This window comes from Meles meles, chromosome 19, assembly GCF_922984935.1.
Source record: "Meles meles chromosome 19, mMelMel3.1 paternal haplotype, whole genome shotgun sequence".
NCBI lineage: Eukaryota > Metazoa > Chordata > Mammalia > Carnivora > Mustelidae > Meles > Meles meles.
The window spans coordinates 35,293,005-35,313,949 of NC_060084.1; the positions used below are offsets into that span (position 1 = coordinate 35,293,005).

At 35.6% G+C, this 20,945-nt stretch overlaps 1 protein-coding gene across 1 annotated transcript in view; it reads left to right on the top strand.

Annotated features, from left to right (window-relative positions):
- Nucleotides 1-20,945, top strand: part of ITFG1 (integrin alpha FG-GAP repeat containing 1) — a 286,746-nt gene that overhangs the window by 32,271 nt on the left and 233,530 nt on the right. The window contains exon 6 of the mRNA XM_045989066.1: nucleotides 7,857-7,951. Within this exon, the coding sequence (XP_045845022.1) occupies nucleotides 7,857-7,951 (95 nt within the window). The remainder of the gene's footprint in view (nucleotides 1-7,856; nucleotides 7,952-20,945) is intronic.

The window sequence follows — 20,945 nt, forward strand, 5'->3', positions numbered from 1 at the left end:
TGCACCTCCTGAGTCTGGATGTTTTTCCTTCCTCACATTCAGGAAATTTACTGTTATTTATTCAAATAAAATTGCCCCCTTTTCTCTCTCTTCTTCTGGGATTGCTATAATGGGAACATTAGTACATTTGATGGTGTTAGCTGAGTTTCCTAAATCTATTCTCATTTTGTGTTATTTCTCTCTCTCTCCTATTCAGCTTGATTCCTTTCCATTACTTGTTCCTCCAAGTTGCTGATCCATTCTTCTGCTTCATTTAGTCTACTATTGATTCCTTCTAATGTATATTTAATTTCAGTTACTGGTTCTTCATCTCTGATTGGTTCTTGTTTATATTTTCTGTCTCACTGTTAAAGTCCTTAACTCTTTTCTCAAACCCAGTGAGTATCTTTATGATCATTAGTTTAAATTCACTATCAGACATATTACTTATCTCTGTTTTATTTTTATCTCTTGCTGTGATTTGTCCTGTTCTTTCATTCAGGACATATTCCTCTGTCTTCTTTTTGTCTAACTCTGTGATCTGTTTCTCTGTGTTAACAGTGTTAGCTACATCTCCTGCTCTTGAAAGTTATGGCCTTATGAAGAAAAGATCATTTCGTGCCCTGCATTGCCGTGTCCCCTGTTCACCAGAACCTGACACTTCGGGAGTATCTCCTATGTGGGTTGCCTGTACCCTCCTTTTCTGGCTGAGCTGGCTTTTGCCTTCAGTCCAGTCATCTGCAATGGCTCTCTTTGCCTGTGCTGGGCAGTATTTGGTCCCTGTGTTGCTAATGGGCCAGTCTGAGGCTATCTTGGGCTTGAGTTGAGTCAGACCAGCCATTTGTCAAAGGTGTAGTAGCACCAAACTGCAGAGTACCTTCCCTGTGTCATCCCCTGAGAAGCTTCAATTGGTGAGTGGGATCTGCGGTCAGACCAACTATCTGCCCCAGTCCACAGCTGGGTCCATAATCTGACTAGCATGTGTGGTTATCCTTCTCTCTGGGGCAGGAGTTACTCTGGAGTTGTTCTGGGCTTTGTTGAGGCTGCTTGCATACTGCCAGGCTCTTGGCACTGTTTTTGAATGTGCTCTTCCCAACAGCATATTTGAAGGTGTGGATCCGCATAGTTTGTCACATCAGACCTGCAGTTTTTGCAAGGTTTGCGAACAGATCTTTTGCAGGAGGGAGGCTGCAATCGCCAGTACTAAGGCCAGCTGGTTTGGAGGGAGTGGATCCACAAAGTATGTGGCGGTGAGTGCACAGTGTTAGCAAGGTTTGCTCAGGTCCTCTGGTGGAAGGGTTCTGCCAGGGCAGGACTCGCAGTATAAGCAAGTTAGGTTGGAGTGGTGGCACTGTGCTGGTTCCCACAGATGTACATGTATTTATGCTGAGAGGCAGGGGAGAGAAATACCACCTGCCAATCTCTTTGTTCCTAGAGAAGTCTTCCATGGAAGCCTGTCCCTCTAGCACACACTCTGAGATTAGTATACACCAGTTCCCCTCCAGTACGACCATAGCACTTTTCAAACTACTGCTTCTCTGCTGTATCTCCTCAAACTGTTTATTGTGCTGTCTCTTTAAGGGCAGTGACTCCATTTTCTCTCACATTATGGTTCCCCCAGAGTGGAACCCAGTGATTTTTAAAGTTTCAAGTTTTAAGTCCTGCTGGTTGTAAGAACTCATGAAATTTGGCCCTTCTAGTTTTCAAAGCCAAATAGTTAGGGAGATTTGTCTTCCCTGTGAGGTGTACCTACTGTGAGAGTCTCTCTCCCTACAGTATCCCTCCCTCCTGTGAACAGTCCTATGGGTCTGTTTATCTCCCCACCTTTTGGCTCCCCACTTTGTCTCTGCCTTTCCTACCCTCTTAGATGTGGCCTCTTTATATTTAGTTTTGTAGTTCTACCAATCTTTGGGTCATTTGCTGGATTATTTATACTGATGTGAGTGTTATCTAGTTGTATAAGTAAGATGAAGTGAACTTAGGGTCCTCCTACTCCCCCATCTTTTCCAGCAGTCTTGTTCTTGCAGTTTTTGTGTGTGGATAATGGTGGGTAAAAATTCAGTGTGGTATTTATAGTCCACTGGATACACTTTTTTAAGAACAGTTGTTTTACAATCCTAATAATTCTAAGAGATTTTAAAATTACATATTTGATAGCAGTTTAAACTGATGAAAATATTTAGATTACTTTTTAGAAGTGATCTTAAATGTGTAAAGGGATACATAGTTTTTAAAAATTCCTTTAGGGCCTATCTGAGTGAAAATGTTTGAAGACCAGTGGACTAAAGAATTAGCTTAGAAAAGCATACTAGACCCATCTCCTCCTGGTAATTGCTTTTATCTGGATATCTAAAATAATGATAATTCATTATAGACTGATCATTGAAAAGTGGGTGGATTATCAGTCATTTCAAAGAGCAGTTACCATAGGCAACCAAAAGCTACAGTTGACATTAATTACATTTAAATTCATCCTTTGATAAATGCTATTCTTTGAGATTAAGGGTAATGGTGCTCACAAATTAGAACACCTTTCCTGTGGGGCAGGGTGGTGGGTAGCTAATAATTGGAATTTTCTATAGAGGTCAAGAAATGTCAACAAATAGACTCAACATGGCTCAGAACTGCCCATTTTTTCATCTCTGCTGTTTCTTCCTTTGTAATGGGAACAGTTTGTGACCTTGGCCTTCAAATGGATTTGAGCATGTATATGAGAAGGTTATAGTTTATATGAATACAGTTGCTTATAAAGATGGTTTCTGTTGCTTCTTATTGAAAAACTGTTGTGTACAAAGAACAACAGTAAAGGTAGAGGAAAATGAATTTTATTTTCAACTTTAAATTTTAAAAAAATAAAATTTTGATAAAAAACTGTATATACATTTAATTTTCAACTATCTTAAAATGCATCACAAAAAGAAATAATAGCTCTTCCCTTCTATCCCCTTCTACCACTATAAAGTATAAGGATCAGTTAACTGCCTTTTAAGAGACATAACTATAATTTAACAGAGTATAGGCAACAAGTATAAAACTTAAAGTACTATGAAGACCTTGAATATTGATTGGAAGAGTTCCAGAAAGGAAGATTATAATTAATATTTTGTTAGGAGTTGCAAACTCAAATGTCTAAAGGGACCCAGAAGGAAACCAAAGTGAGTGAAGCAGTTTGGAAATGTGGGGACTTCGGCTGCCGATAGGCACTATAGCTCTGTCTGAAAGGGGCCAGTTGGTTACCAGCAAGAGAAGCTGGAAAGAAGATTTTTATGTGAAATCTGATTTTTTATTTTTTACCAATGAATGCAAAATATTTAAAACAATATATGAGTCAAATAAAACACATTGTTATGCTGAATTTGGCCCCTAGTCTGCCACTTTATCACTTTTGGTTTATTGTTCTTCTAAATTCGTTATTTGAAATGTACATTTTTGTCAAGTAGTTTCTAGGAGTTAGTTGAAGTTTTCCAGAATTCTAACTATAACTTATTCAAAGCAAACTTATAAAAAGATTTTTAAGGAATGAAATCAATAATTTCTCAGGTAGTAATTAAAGGCAACCACATGATTAACCTCATTGAGCTAACTTCTGTAGAAGCTTATATTTTTTAATTCACTTTTGGCCTATAATTACAAATTTCTTGGGAACATTAGGAAACTCTTCTGAAATGACTTTGGGTTAAACTTGTTGTAGAATCTCTCTAGCTTGCCTCTCATTATTTTGTTAGTAATTAAAAATACTTTAATGCTCAGAATTTAAAGAACCTGTGAATAAATGGCCTATCTTAAAAAGAAGTGAACTGGCCTTACTAAATTGGACTTGACTGAAATTATTTTAGGCATTTCTAACCTTGTGAAGTATGAAAGAAAAACATGACATGAATGCTTGGCATTGAATTACCTTACACTGAATGCTGAATACAGTGTCTCACTTTCGTATTTTATGGTCATAACCTTATACTTTGGGATTTTCATTAAAATAATAAAATTGGGTTATGCAAACAGTGCTTAGTTTTGTTTTTACTGTCTTGTGAGGCAACAGATGAGGCCTACTCTATGTTAAAAAGTGTGTATGAGGATATTGGGAAGAAGTTACTATTTGTAGAACTGGACCTTTTGTGTAGGGAAAATTTTCTCCTGATGAATGCTTATTCTTTTTCCCAGACTCCACCTGCTAAGAGAAAATTAGTCAATTTTTTCTCTCTGCTTTTCCAACACATTAAAACCAAGTTCAAATAAATCTTGTTTGCTACCCAGTCACTTAGATGATATATTGATAATTAAGTCTGACTTATTAATTAGCCTTAAATTTCTCTTTGGAGATGACATATCTATGCTTCCATATTTCACTGGAACATTGTATTGTGGGAAAAAAAATAGCATGCTCTTACTAGAGGTAGAGAAGAATAAGAAATGCTATTTGATACTATGATGCAGTCTAGCAAGTATTTGCTAATTAGACCATGATTCATTTCAGCCACTATATGGGACCCATATCCTGGTTAGACTATGTAGATAGAAATATCTATGAATCAGGATATCAAGGGGAGCAAGCATTTTTTTTTTTTTTTTGAGAAAGAGAGAGCCTGAACATGTGGGGAGTGACACATGGAAAAGGGGGAAAGAGAATACCATGACCCCGAAATCGTGACCAGAGCCAAAATTAAGAGTCAGATGCTTAACCTATTGAGCCTCCGATGGGTCCCTCAGAGGAGCTTACATCTTAAAAAGTGCTATTAGTTGAGAAGAGTGTACTTGGATACCAGTAAGAGAAGCAAAGTAGGGCCTTGATAAATGACAATGACTTTGACAATGGAGTGTGTTCTACTGATGATGAATTGAGAAATTATTTTATTTAAATTTGCTCTTTTTTGTATAGTTCATAATAATCTACCAGTGTGACCTCCCTTGTTTTGATAATTGTACTATGGTTATATTAATGTTGACATTAAAGGAAACTGAATGAGGGATATATGAAAACTTTATATGATTGGTTTTTATAATGAAATAAAATTTACATAATGTGTAAGTAGTCATATGAAGTGTACAATTTAATGATATTTAGTATATTCACAATGTTTTGTGACTATCACCTACTTCCAGCAGCTTTTCATCATTTCTGCAGGGAACTCTGTACCCATTAAGCAATCACTTTCCCTTTCCCTCTACCCCCAGCCCTTGGCAACCGCTAATTAGCTTTCTCTCTCTATGGATTTGCCTATCATTTGGTATTTCATCTAAATGAAATCATACAGGATGTGACCTTTTATGTCTGGCTTCTTTCACATAGCATAATGTTTTAAGGTTCATCCATGTTGTACCATGTATCAGTACTTAGGGTATTTTCATTTTTGGATATAAAATATTTTTATTGTATGAATGGCATCTTGTTTATCCATTCATCCATTGGTGGACATTTGGGTTATTTCCAGGTTTTGGCTATTGTGAATAGTGCTGCTAAGAGTATTCATGTAAAAGTATTTGTTTGCATGCTTGTTTTCAACTGTTTTGGGTACATACCTAAGTATAGAAATGCGGGGTCAAGGGCGCCTGGGTGGCTCAGTGGATTAAGCAGCTGCCTTCAGCTCATGTCATGATCTCAGGGTCCTGGGATCGAGCCCCACATCTGGCTCTCTGCTCCGCAGGGAGCCTGCTTCCTCCTCTCTCTCTGCCTGCCTCTCTGCCTACTTGTGATCTCTCTCTCTGTCAAATAAATAAAATCTTTAAAAAAAAAAAAAAAGAAAAATGCGGGGTCATGTGGTAATTCTATGTTTAACTTTTTGAAGCACTGCCAGACTTTTCCACAAGCAGTGCACCATTTTATATTCCCAGCAGTAGTGTACAAAGTTTCCTGTTTATTCACTTCCTCCCCAACACTTACTCTTTTTTGGTTTTGATTATTGCCATCCTATGGTTGTGAAGTGGCTTTTCATTATGGTCTTCTTTCATAATTCCTTAATGACTAACAATGTTGAGCATCCTTTGACATGTTTAATAGCCGTTTGTGTATGTTCTTAGATGTAGTCCTTTGCCCACTTTTCAATTAGGCTGTTTTTATTGTTGAATTGTAAAGGCTTTATGTATAGATACTAGACCTTTGTCAGACATAAGATATTTGCAAGTACTTTTTCCCATTCTATGAAATTCTCATTTCACTTCCTTGAAAGTATCTAGTGATGTACAAAAGTTCTTAGTTTTGATGAATCTAATTCATCTATTTTTTCTCTTGTTGAATTCTTTTGGTATTATATCTAAAATTCCATTTCCAAATCCAAGGTCATGAAGATTTTCCTATAGGTTTTCATACAAGAGTTTTATAGTTCTAGCCCCTTGATCCATTTTGAGTTAATTTTTGATATACGGTTTAAGATTCTAAATTTATTCTTTGGCTCAATGTTGGAATTAATATTCTTAAGAGATAATCATCACTCTTCATTGTCTTAGAAAAAACATCTATGATAATATTAAATTATTTTTTCTTATACTTAAAAAAGAATTGAAGAATATAAGAGCTAAAACTATGAAGTTCTCAGGAGAAAGCATATGGGTAAATCTGTATGAACTTGGATTTTAAAATGGATTCTTAGATATCAACAACAAAATAAATGAAATAATCAACAAAAAAATAAATGAACAGGATTCATGAAAAAAACTTCTGTACTTCATAGGATGCTGTCAAGAAAGTGAAAAGCCAATGTGCAGAATGTGAGAACTTTTACAACTAAAAATAAACCATATTTAAAAATCTAACTTAAAAATAAGCCAAGGATTTGAGTGAACATTTCTCCAAAGATGTACAAGTGGCCAATATAGACTTAAAACATTTAACATCATTAGCCATCAGGAAAATACAAGTCAAAACCATGAGATACACACCATCTAGGATAACTATAATAAAACAAAGGGACAATAAATAATAAGTGTTGAGAAAGAAATAGAGATGTTGGAACCCTCTGACATTGCTAGTTAAGAACATAATATGGTGAAGCCACTTTAGAATATAGTTTGACAGTTCCTCAGAAAGCTAAATATATAGTTACCATGTCACCCAGCAATTCTTAGATATATACCCAGAAGAATTGAAAACATATTTCCACATAAAAACTTGTACATAAATATCCATAGCACCATTATTTATAATAGCCAAAAGTGGAAACAAGCCAAATCAAAAGATAAATGAATAGGGGCGCCTGGGTGGCTCAGTGGGTTAAGCCTCTGCCTTTGGCTCAGGTCATGATCTCAGGGTCCTGGGATTGAGACCCATGTTGGGCTCTGCTCAACAAGGAGCCTGCTTCCCCCTCTCTCTCTCTGCCAACTGTGATCTCTGTCTGTCAAATAAAAAAATAAATAAAATCTTTTTAAAAAAGACAAATGAATAAACAAAAAGCATAACCATATAGTGAAATACATTTCAGCCATTAAAAGGATGGAAGTACTGACGCATGCTACAACATGCATGAACCTGAAATTATATTCTAAGGGAAAAAAAACATAAAAGTCCATATATTAAAAAAAAAAGTCCATATATTATATGATTCCATTTATCTCTAATTTCCAGAGTAGGGAAATCATAGTGATACAAAGCAAATTAGTAGTTTCCAAGGGCAAGAGGGAGGAGAGAATGGGAAGTAAAAAATGGATACAGGGTTTGTTTTTGAGGTAAAGAAATTTTTCTGTTGATAGTGGTGAAGTTTGCAAACTGTGACTGACTGTACTAAAAAGCATGAAACTGTATACTCAAAGAGAATGAATTTTCTGGTATGAGAAATATCTCAACAAAAATCAATACATTTTAAAAATACCTTGCAAGCAGAGGTTTTTCTGTTTTAAAACAATGCTTATTTGATATTTGCCTTAAGAAAATTCTATTTTTTTTTTAGGAATTTATCGTGGCATCCTGCATTGACCACTAAAAGTAAAATGCGAGTTCCACATTCTCATGCATTTATTGATCTGACTGCAGATTTTACAGCAGGTAAGTTACACATAAATGTAAAATATTTGTTTTGAACTGCCAAAGAATTACAAGATTTTATTTATTATTTTCTTAGTAATCATATCCTACTGAATTGAATGTTAAAACCAAAATGTTGAAAGGTTATAAGGAAGTCAGTGATATTAGATACACTTTAAAAGTACTGGACATAGAGGTACCTGGGTGGCCTAGTTGGTTAAGGGTCTGCCTTAGGCTCAGATCATGATCCCCGGGTTCTGGGATCGAGCCCACATTGGGCTCCCTGCTCAGTGGGGAGCCTGCTTCTCCCCCTGCCCTTCCCCCTGTTCTCTCTCTCTCAAATAAATAAAATCTTAAAAAAAAAAAAAGTACTGGATATAATAAATAAACCTTTAGTTGCTTTTCTTGTTTGTTAACCACATCAAAATTTGGATTCTCCACTTACAAATTCATGATAATTTAGATACCTGTTGCCTCATGTTTCTTTCCTTTCCATTTAAAAATTATTGACTAATAAATGCTATAACTTTAACTGTAAGAAAAATATTTAGCTTATAATTTACATTTTTCAGAGGCTTTTTACAACTTTTTACTATGAGCAATTCTAAACATAGAAAAGTAGAATAATATGATACACTATTCTACTTTTATTTATCACTTAGCTTCAACAATTATCAACATATGGCCCATCTTATTTCATTGGTACAACCATCAACAAGCCCCTCCTGCCCCAGATAATTTGAAATCCCAAACATTGTATCATTTCACTTATGAATATTTTAATCTGTATCTCTAAATGATAAGGACTTTTTTATTTTTAACATCTAAAAGATCATTTTCATATCTAAAAAAAATTTAACAATAGTTTCTTAATATCATCAAAATATTTATTCACTACTGAAAATGTCCAGTTATCTCCTAAATGTTTTTAGGAGATCAAAAGCTAAACAAGGTACATAGGTATATTTAAAAAAAACATTATCTGGCAGCACCTGGGTGGCTTAGTCAGTTAAGCTTTCGCCTTCTCCTCAGGTGGTCTCGGGATCCCAGAATCAAACGTACATCTCACATCTGGCTCCCTGCTCAGCAGAGAGCCTGCTTCTCCCTCTCTCTCTGCCCTTCCCCCGCCTCTTCTCCACCCCCCACCCTGCTCTCATGCACATGCTTGCTCACTCTGTATCTCAAATAAGTAAAAATCTTTGAAAAAAATAAAAATCAAAAAACATTTTTGTGTTACAGAATGTCTCATACTCTGGATTTTGCCATTTCTATCCTCATGGTGTTAGCATGTGACTCTGTCCCCTGTATTTCTTTTAAACCAGTAGTTAAATTTGAAACCTTGATCAGAATGAGACTTCTTTTTTTTTTGGTCAAGAATACTTCCTAGATATTGCAATTTGTTTCAGCTCATTAGGAGACATGTGATTTAAATTCTCTCTTTGGTGTTGTTAAGATTGATCAGTAGTTTCAGATTTCCTCAGCATGGACCATTCATTGTAATGCTGTCCTAATGGTTTTAGCTGCTATTGATATTAATGAGCATGTCCAGTATTTCAATAGGAGTTCCAAAATTGTGGCACCCTAAATCTGTCATTCATCTGTATATATTATTATCTGGAATTTTCTATCTAATAAAAAAGAAAACTTGCATCATTATCTCTTTAGTTACCTGAAGTACAGCTCAGACAGGCAAATTAAGTGCTGGATTTTTGTTCCTCCTCCCTAATTTTTTTGCAATTATTTTTAATGTGGTCAAATACTTCTAAAATTTGCCATCTTAAATCTTGCCATTTGTGACGACGTGGATGGAACAGGTGGTATTATGCTAAGCGAAATAAGTCAGTCAGAGAAAGACAAATATCATATGAGCTCACTGATATGAGGAATTTGAGAAACAAGACAGAGGAACATAGGGGAAGGGAGGGAAAAATGAAATAAGAGGAAAACAGAGAGGGAGACAAACCATAAAAGACTCTTAATCTCAGGAAAAAACTGAGGGTTGCTGGAGAGGAGCAGGGTGGGAGGGATAGGGTGATTGGGATGTGGACATTGGGGAGAATATGTGCTATGATGAGTTCTGTGAGTTATGTAAGACTGATGAGTCACAGACCTGTACCCCTGAAACAAATAATACATTATATGTTAATAAAAAAAGAAGTGAAGAATAAATATAAAATAAATGTATATATGTATATCAAATAAGTTACCAAGTTATTATATTCAGACTTTGAACTTAGACTCATTAACTATAAAATAATATATTTTGATTTTCAAATGAAGAAAGCCATAGTAAATGAAAAAAAAAAAAAAAAAAAAAACCTTGCCATCTTAACCATTTTTAAGTGTATAATTTGGTAGTTTTAAATACACTCATAATGTTGACCTATCATGTAACTCATTTCATTTTATAAAACTAAAACTGTACACCAATTACTAACTCCTCATTCCCTTTCCCCACCCTCTAGCAACCCCTATTGTTGTTCTGGCCCTGATTTTAACTACTCTGAGTACTCCAAATAAGTGAAATCATGACAGTATTTGTTATTTTGTGACTGTCTTACTCACTTAGCATAATGTCCTCAGAGTTCATCCATGTTATAACATATATCACAGTTTCCTTCCTCTGTATCCCACATTTTGTTTATCCATTCATCTATTCAAGGACACTTAAATTACTTGCACGTTTTAGCTGTTGTGAGTAATACTGCTGTGGACATGAATGCACATCTCTTAGAAATCCTGCTTTCAGTTTTTGGAAGTGGAATTTCAGGCCGATATGGTAATTCTTTCTTTTTATGTTGAGGAGCTGCCATTATAGCAGCTACACCATTTTGCATTCCCCCCAGAAGTGCACAAGAGTTCTCCACATACTTGCCATTTGTTATATTCTATTTGTTTGGGTTTTTTTTTTAATAGTAACCCCCTTACTGGGTAAGGTGTATCTCTTATAGTTTTGATTTGCATTTCCCTAATGATAAATAATGTTCAACATCTTGGAATGCCTGGATGGCTCAGGCAGTTAAGGGTCTGACTCTTGGTTTTGCCTCAGGTTATGGTCTTAGGGTCTTGGGATTGAACCCTGCATTGGGCTTCACACTCGGTGGGGAGTCTGCTCAAGGATTCTCTTTCTCTCTCCCTTACCCTTTCTCTCAAATAAATCTTTAGGAAAAAAAAAAAAAGTTGAACATCTTTTTGTGTGTTTATTGGCTATGTGCATATCTCCTTGGTAAGAATGTTTATTCAAGCCCTTTTTTTTTTTTTAAGATTTTATTTATTTATCTGACAGAGAGAGATCACAAGTAGGCAGAGAGAGTGAGAGGGAAGCAGGCTCCCTGCGGAGCAGAGAGCCCGATGCGGGACTCGATCCCAGGACCCTGAGATCATGACCTGAGCCCAAGGCAGCGGCTTAAACCACTGAGCCACCCAGGTGCCCTCAAGCCCATTTTTTAATTGAATTTTTTTTTTGGTGGTGTTGAATTTGAATTATTCTCTATTCAGAATATTCCTCAACAGTGATATGATTTGCAAATATTCTCTCTCATTTTGAGGATGCTTTTTTACTCTGTTGATAGTGTTTCTGGATGCAGCAGTTTTTAAAAATTTTTAAGCCCATTTTTTTCTCTTGTTTCTTTGTTGCCTGTTTCTTTGGTGTCTACCCAAGAAATTATTGCCAAGTCCAGTGTCATGAAGCTTTTGCCCTGTATTTTCTCAGAAGAGTTTTATACTTACATACTTTTGTCCCTTTAGGGCTTTGATCTGTTTTGTGTTAACTTTTGTATACTGTGTTCGATAAGAGTCTAGCCTCATTCTTTTGCATGGATACCTGGTTTTTTCCGGCACCATTCATTGAAAAAACTTGTCATTTCCCCACGAAATGGTCTTGGCACCCTTGTCAAAAGTCATTTGACGATATATAGGAGGATTTATTTCTGGACTCTGTATCCTATACATTTGTCTTTAAGCCAATACCACACTGTTTTGATTATCATAACTGTTCAGTAAATTTTGAAATCAAATTGTGAATTTTTCAACTTTGTTCTTTTTCAAAATTGTTTTGGCTCTTTGGGGTCCTTTGAGATTCCTTATGAATTTTAGGATTGATTTTTCCGTTCCTACAAAAAAGGCCCTTAGGATTTTGATAAGGATTGTTCTGAATCTGTGGATCACTTTGGGTAATATTGACATCTTAATAACATTGTCTTCCAGTCAATGAACATGGAATATGTTTCCATTGCTTTATGTCTTTTAATGATTTCTTTTGGCAGTGTTTTTTAGTTTTCACTTTACATGTCTTTCACCTCCTTGGTTAATTCCATTCTATTGTTAATGAAGTTGTTTCTTAATTTCCATTTTAGATTTTTCATTGTCAGTGTGTATAAATGCAATCAATTTCTGTGTGTTAATTTTGCGTCCTGCTATTTTGCTAAATTCATTTATTCTGACACTTTTTTTGTGGAATTTTTAGGGTTTTCTACAAATAAACTCATATTGTCTATATGCAGAGATCATTTTGCCGCCTCCTTTCTAATTGTTTACCTTATATTTCTTTCTGTTCTTCATCCCATTTTTACCAGTAAAGCAAATCTCTTTGAGCAGTCTTTCTGAAGTTAACATAAAATACATGGGGAAATATTAAAAATTGTCATTATTAGTATTGTGTTTTTCAAAACATTATTTCTGCTGCTAAAATCATTTCAGCAAAGTTATTGAATACCTGCTCCATGCAAAGCCTTCTGCTCTTTGTTATGTGAAATACAAGGATGAGAAGGAAAGTTTGAAGTCCTCAAAGAGCATTTAGTTTTCTGGGAGAGTCTACCAGTCTAGCCATGTTATGTGGCAGAATATATAATTACATATTACTTTATATATATAAATGTATAAGTATATAAATATATATAAAGTAATTATATATTAATTACAAATTGCTGTATAATAACAAGAGAGATAGTAGGATGAGACAGACAGCCCCACTGTTCTTGGACTAGAGTCCTACACAGTTGAGCTAAGAATTTGGCCACTGAAAAAAATGCGTTATATGCTTCTCATTATCCATCATATGCTCCATACTCATTCTTTAGAAAATATAAAGCTTTTCTAAACAATTAGTTCTAGAAGAAATTCTTGTTATAAGTGGGACTTCCTGTGGGAAACAAGATATAATATAGTAATTGAGTTGCCCATGACAAATATTTTTTAAACGTTTTTATTAGATTTTTTTATAATTACCTAAACTGTGGCCTTTTTAAAAAAATTTTTTAAATTTTTAAATTTTTTATTTTTTTTATAAACATATAATGTATTTTTATCCCCAAGGGTACAGGTCTGTGAATCGCCAGGTTTACACACTTCACAGCACTCACCATAGCACATACCCTCCCCAATGTCCATAACCCCACCCCCCTCTCCCAACACCCCTCCCCCCAGCAACCCTCAGTTTGTTTTGTGAGATTAAGAGTCACTTATGGTTTATCTCCCTCCCAATCCCATCTTGTTTCATTTATTCTTCTCCTATCCCCCTAACCCCCCCATGTTGCATCTCCACTTCCTCATATCAGGGAGATCCTATGATAGTTGTCTTTCTCCGATTGCCTTATTTCACTAAGCATGATATCCTCTAGTTCCATCCACGTCATCGCAAATGGCAAGATTTCATTTCTTTTGATGGCTGCATAGTATTCCGTTGTGTATATATACCACATCTTCTTTATCCATTCATCTGTTGATGGACATCTAGGTTCTTTCCATAGTTTGGCTATTGTAGACATTGCTGCTATAAACATTCGGGTGCACGTGCCTCTTCAGATCACTACTAAACTGTGGCTTTTAATAACTTTTATCCATTGTATGGTTGTAACATAGCTTATGTAATCCTTTTTTGGGGGGGGCAGTAGTTTCTTGTTTTTATTTCATTTTTTATTCTAAATAGAGCTCTGGTGCCTTGTTTTGTGTACATCTCTGAAAAGTTCCTTAAGGAGAGATCCTGGAAGTAAAATAACCTGATTAAACAAGTGTGAAGATTTTTAAGGTAAAACATAGCCACATTGCCTTTCAGAAACCTGAGAGAGTGCTTCTTTCTCCCACCTTTCCCAAAACTTGCATATTACTTTTTAAGTTTATTACTATTTTGATAAGTGAAAAAAAATTTTATTATACCTTTAATATCCATTTCTCAAATGAGTATGAAATTGAATTTTTTTCATACAAGTTTCATATGTGTATGTATTGCTGACAGTTGCCTGTTATTTAAGGCTGTCTTGAAAAGTGAAAACTAAAAAATGACATGAAACTAAATGAAAATTAAAACTAAACATGAAGGGGTACCTGGGTGGCTCAATCAGTTAGGTGTCTGCCTTCAGCTCAGGTCATGATCTTAGAGCCCTGAAATAGAGCCCTGTATCAGGCTCCCTGCTTAAGAGAGAGTCGGCGTCTCCCTCTGCCTCTGGCCCTTTCCCTGCTTGTGCTCTCTCTGTATCTCTCTCAAATAAATAAATAGAATCTTAAAAAAAAAAAAACTGAAATTAAACATGAAATCTTGAGGCATCTGGGTGGCCCAGTCAGTTAAGCATCTGACTTTTGATTTCTGCTCAGGTCATGATCTCGGGGTCATGAGATCAAACCCCACATCAAGCTCTACACTTGGCATGGATCCTACTTAAGACTGTCTCTCTCCCTTTCCCCTACCCCCACTCATACTCTCTCTCCCTAAAAGAAAAAAAAAAAAAAAAAAACTAAACATAAAGACTAAAAACATAACATTAAAACCTAATTTAGTGAAAGCAGTTCTGTAGGGAAGCAAGTCAGTAGAACCCATGATCTGGCCCAGAGCAAGGACAGGTCCTTGGAATGTTAAGAGAGGTGAAATGGTCCATATGTCCCAAGTCATTCACCTGTAAATATCTTCTTTCTCAACTGACTTTTGATACAGGTTCTATTTTATAGCAAGAACCTGGATTTTGATACTTGTTTTCATTTTTGAAGGCAGGTATCTTTTCCTTAGTCACCTAAATGGGGACAAGATGGGTTTTCTTCTGTAGGAATAAAAGAATGTAGTAGTCTACTCCAAGTGATGTGTAGTCATTTCTGCTATATATGGAGGGGTGGACTAAGATTCTAAGATTATTTTCTTCAGGTTGATTATTGAAGAAAATGAGATGATCAGAATAATGTATTAAGAAATACAGAATATTAAAAAAAAAGAAAGAAATACAGAATATTGGGGTAGTAAAGAACTGAAAATCTTGAAGACTATTTAGAAAATGGAGGCGTACATGAGTCAGTTTCCACTGATTGTAGAAGTCCTTTGATAGAATAACACAGTTTTAAGGCAAAGTAGAGAATTTAGGATGATTTGATATGGGAGAATTTGAGTTTAGACAAAAGATATTTGAGACTGCGGTGGGTGGCGGGACATACATGCAAGCAAACATTGTCAATTTTACCATAGAACTTGAGAATACAGTTCAAGGTCAGAACCTTAATTTGGGTCTTCTGCATTGTTGAGACTATGGAAATGGCTGAGCTCTAAAAAGTGAGCTTTGGTTGGTAAGAACAGAGGGCTGTGAATCCAATATTTTTGTTTGATCAGTTTTTTATGTGTGTATTTATATGTTTTTAAAATTATTTAAAAGTAACGTGATTATGGTAAGAAACTCAAACAGTTCAAAGGCAACCACTATTTTCAGTCTTCTCTGCCCTTCCTGAAATGTTCTGCACAGAGACACACTTTCCCTTTTTACCCAAATGGAAGTAAATTTTGTGTGTAATTGTGAATCTATCTTAATTCAGATATATTAACATGTAAGCAATATATAGATCTACCTGGGTTTTTTTAAATGACTTATTGGGTCTTCCATTATATAGAGATACTATAATTTGATTAATATCTGTCTCTTGATGGACATTTGTATGCTTTTCCTTTTTTTTTTTTTTGCAACAGTACTCCATTAAACATTTTTGTTCATATATCTCTGTATTTGCATGCAAACATGGGAATATCACATATTCCCAGCACTTTAATTAAGGTTGTACATGTGCTTTTCTTTCCCTTAACTGCCTTTTATCAGAGAATATTTTAAATATGTGGAAGAGTATAAAGGATAAGCTAGAATGAACATAGAAAACTTTTATTATTAATTCTCATAAATATTGCAGTTTCCCTTCAGAGGCTGTACTGCAATCCCATGAAAAGTATATGAAAGTGCTCATTCTAGCCAACATTGGATATTTTCTGTCTTTTATTTTCTGAAGTGTATATGTATTAGTTAGGGATTATTTCAGGCATATAGAAAAAGTGGACATGACATTTGTTGTTTTAAATGTTCACATTTTTTGCTAGTCTAACAGATATAAAATCATACCTTCTTTTGATTTGCATTTCTTGAAATGTTATTAATGTTAAACAGCTTTTCATATAGTTATTAGCCATTTGTGATTCTTTCTCTTGGAATTGTCTGTTTATATACTTTGTCCCTTTTTCTGTTAGAGTTTTTTATTTTAAAATTTATAAAATTTCTTTTTTCTGGTATCTTTTTTAATTATTTAAATTCAGTTTAGTTAATATATACTGTATTATTATTTGCTGAGGTAGAATTTAGTGGTTCATCAGTTGCATATAACACCCAGTGCTCATTTCATCAAGTGCCCTCCGTAATGCCCACCACCCAGTTACCTCAATCCCCTCCAGCAACCCTCAGTTTTCTAGAGTTCAGCATCTCTTATGGTTTGCCTCCCTCTCTGTTTTCATCTTATTTTATTTTTCCTTCCCTTTCCCTGTATTCATCTGTTTTATTTCTTAAGTTCTACCTGTGAATGAAATCATATGGTATTTGTGTTTCTCTGACTGAGTAGTTCCATCCACATAAAAGATCTTTTACCTTGAGAAAACTATTTTTACTTTGTGATACATGCTATACATATCTCCAGCTTGTGTTTGTATAACTTTTTACTTTGTACTTAGCACTTTTGGGACATATAGAATTGTTAAATGTTTACTAATCACATTTTTCTTTCATGGTTTTTAAGTTTTCTGTCATGCTTGGAAAATGCCATTTGTGTGTAAGATTTTTTAAAACAAGTTTTTAAAATATTTTTGGTGCTTTTTAATCTTTCAGTTGCATTTTCTTGTTGATATTTTTGTTATATCTTTAGTTTTAGTTGATAGTATTTTTATATCTTTATTAATGGCCCCCGAGGATTCCTTCTTCAGCAGCACAGGCTTCCTTCTATTTCTTGCCAGTAATTCCAGTACTTAACTGTTATCTATGTCCTCCCTTATAGAGCATGTGGGTCATCTTTTCCTTCCTATAGATTTGCAAATAAAGCAACAGTCCCAATCATTGGTCATTTAAACAGAGAATTTATTATATTTGAATAAAAGATGACTCACTTTAAAAAGAGTATCATAAATAGTGCCATTGAAATTTTAACAGATTACAATATAGGTATACATGGGAAACAGCCTATTTGTTTTCTAAAATCAAGGCTCTAAAATCTATTGCCTTGGACACATGGGAGAAAGGAAATTTAAACTTCTCAATTAAAATTATCTTGGGCTCTTTAAGGTTTTAATTTTTCAGTTAAATTTTCAGTTTTTCTAGGTCTTACCCTATTTTTCCTTCTAGCATGAGTGGCAACTGGGTAAGCCTAAGTATAGGTTCATAAGTCCTCAAAGAATTGGAAGGAGAGTTCTTTGTGTCTGCTCTGAAGTCCTTATACCACCACACTGATGACCCTTATACAATAGGTACCCTGCTGGCATTTGCTGCTGAAGTAGGCACCTGGTGAACTCCTTCCTAATCTTTTCTGACTCGGTCAGAGCCTTATATTCTGCCCGCCTAACTTAATTCTGCCTTGAATCTCCCTGTTTGAATGGATTCCTCTGAAGCTCCACCCCTTCCATTCAGCCCTCTGACTTGGATTGTCCATCAAGTGTCCTGTGTCTTGTGATTCACTTGACTTATACCATACTAGCCCAAGCAAGGACCAGTGACCCTCAACTTGGCTACCTTTTGTGATCTTAAGTCTCTTCTCTACAAATGAAAGTCAAGGGAGGTTTGAGAATTCTGGGTGAGGCTTCTACACTGCCTTTTATGTCATTAAGAAAAAACCCCTGTACATAGCTGTCATTTCACAAGCCGGGCTCCTCCTTGAGTTCTAGTAGGAAGGTCTGTATTCATCTTTCCCTTCAACTTCATCACTTTCTCTGTTCTTAGTGTTTTCCTTCTCCAGGTTGAACCTTGACTGAGGCCAAGAAAGGTGATCAAGAAACTGGCCTCGAATCTCCTCTTTTTCCAATCTCTGACTCCTCCTCTTTGCCCCCAGCCTTCTTATTACCTCCCTAGTAGCTCACATTCAGGCTTGAGTTCTTTCTACCTATGATTTAAGTAAAATTTGTTCAGATCCCCAGGTTTGGCTTTTCATGTGTAAATAGAATTATGGGGATTTAGGACTCTTTTTCATTCTCAACAGAGCCTGACTTTCAGTACTTTTTTCTGGCTGGAGACTCAAAAACTGCTATTCTGGAGGTGAAAAGCTGAATAGTTGACTCTTTTATGTGGTTCTGCTGTGGTAACCCCAATCTACCCCAGACCAATAGTTTTCAAAGTGTGGTCTGGGTATCCCTGAGGATGCCAAAGACCCTTTTGGGGCAGGGGGGTTGCCGCCCATGAGGTCCAAGTAATTTTTATGAAAACCATAAGACATTATTTGCCTTTTTACCCTCATTCTCTTGCATTCTTTTCACTGTCGTTCTCTTTGCTCTCATTCTCTCATTATGACACAGTGGAGTTTCCCAGAAACTTTAAAACATATAGTGTGTTCATTACTTTGACATCTTGTGTGTGTGTGCTTATGTTTTCTTGTGTTTTTAAAATGTCTGTTTTAATGTTGTGTGACCAAATGCCAAGTTCAATAAATGCTTGTTGAATAAATCTCCAACGTAAATTTGGCAGAGTCTGCCCTGGACTCTTGACCATATAAAATATGCTCTTCACATAACATTAGTAAATTTAGTGATCATTTTTAAATGCTAATTATTATTTTTTTTAAGATTTTATTTATTTATTTGACAGAGAGATATCACAAGTAGGCAGAGAGGCAGGCAGAGAGAGAAAGAAGCAGGCTCCCTGCTGAGCAGAGAACCCAATGCGGGACTCGATCCCAGGACCCTGAGATCATGACCCGAGCCGAAGGCAGCAGCCCAACCCACTGAGCCACCCAGGCGCCCCTAAATGCTAATTATTTTAATTAAGACATTCCTATTCTAAAAAAGTGTCTACTTTAATTTTTAATTCGGTAGATTATATCTATATTATATCTATTATATGATAGACACAACTCACGTACAAAAGCTCAGTGGGGTCCTCAGTAATAGCAGAAAGAGATTCTGAGACCAAAAAAACTGCTGCCCTAGGCAAATGGGTGTCTCTGACTGACTGGGGCCATTATACAAAGTAATGAAAAAGAGTCATGTAATAATCTTGATACATACTTACATTTATCAGTCAAAGATAAGATCTTGGCTGAGGAAAGTCAAATAGTTATAACCATCTCTCTAAGCAACCCCCACCACCACCACTTTATTCCTGCCAAATAATTGCCATGATTCTGGCATCTACCCCAAAAGGCAACCAAATGAAAGGACTAGGAGGCTGGTCTATTGGTGAGTTGATATAAAATATATAACCTTTGGTCTCAGGGACTCTACCATTTTCTTTATTAGGTCATTTGTCTGTTTATTATAAAACTAGAAAGATATCCCTTTACATGGACATTAGCCATGTAGTTACTTTTAGAACTTGAAAGTTCACCCTTGGAATGCCTTCCTTGTCATTTCCCTGAGCAAAGTGGATGGGGCCTGCTAGGCATTTAAAGAGGCAAATGTTGTGTCATTGGGAAGGCAAGAGAAACATGACCTGAAAATTTCTTTTTTTCCCCTATTTTATTGAGATCTATTGATGTATAGCGCCATATCAATTTAGGGTGTAGAGTATAATAATTTGACTAACATTTATTGTGAAATGATTACCACAATAAGTTTAGTTAACAGCTATCATCTAATATAGATATAAGAAACAAGCAAATAAAAAAAAGCACACATGCAAAATACTTTTTTCCTTGTGTTGAGCTCTTAGCTCTCACAGATTTCCTATGTATCATTCAGGAGTGTTAGCTATAGTCATCATGTTGTACAATACATCCTGGTATTTATTTTTAACTGGAAGTTTTTGCCTTTTGACAATCTTACTCTAATCTACCCCCTCAACTGCCCTCCTCTGATAACCACAAATCTGATCTCTGAGTTTGGTTTACTTTCTTGTTGTTGTTGTTTTAAATCCCACATATAAATGAGATTTATCTTACTCTTTCTGACGTGTTTCACTTGGCATCATCCCCTAAAGGTCCATCCATATTGTTGCAAATAGCAGGATTTCTTCATTTTTTATGGCTAAATAATATTCCGTGTGTGTGTGTGTTTGTGTATGTATATACACCCCACCTTCTTTATCATTTCATCCATCGATGGACACTTTCATCCAATGATGGATGCTTTCCATTTATTGCTATTGTAAATAATGCTTCAGTGAGCATGGAGATACAGCTATCTCTTCAGCACAGTGTTTTCATTTCCTTCAGATGTATTGCCAGAAGTGGACTGGGTGGATCATATAGTAGCACTAGTTTTAATTTTTTGAAAACTTTCCATATACCATTTTCCATAGTGGCTGTACCAATTTACAGTACCACCAACAGTATACAAGGATTCTAATAGGCATGAGGTAATAACCCATGGTGTTGATTTGCATTTCAACATGACCTGAAAATTTCTTTGCTATCACAAATACTTTTTCCCTCATTCATCAGTTTCAGTAATCACTGGTTTTCTTCTCTGTGAGGCATTATGCTAGAAACCAAGGGTTTAAAGATGAAAAACAAGATCACTAGACTCAAATGCTATAATAGCATGAACCTCAAGGATATTATTATAGCAAGATATCCCTTTATTCATGTTGGATTC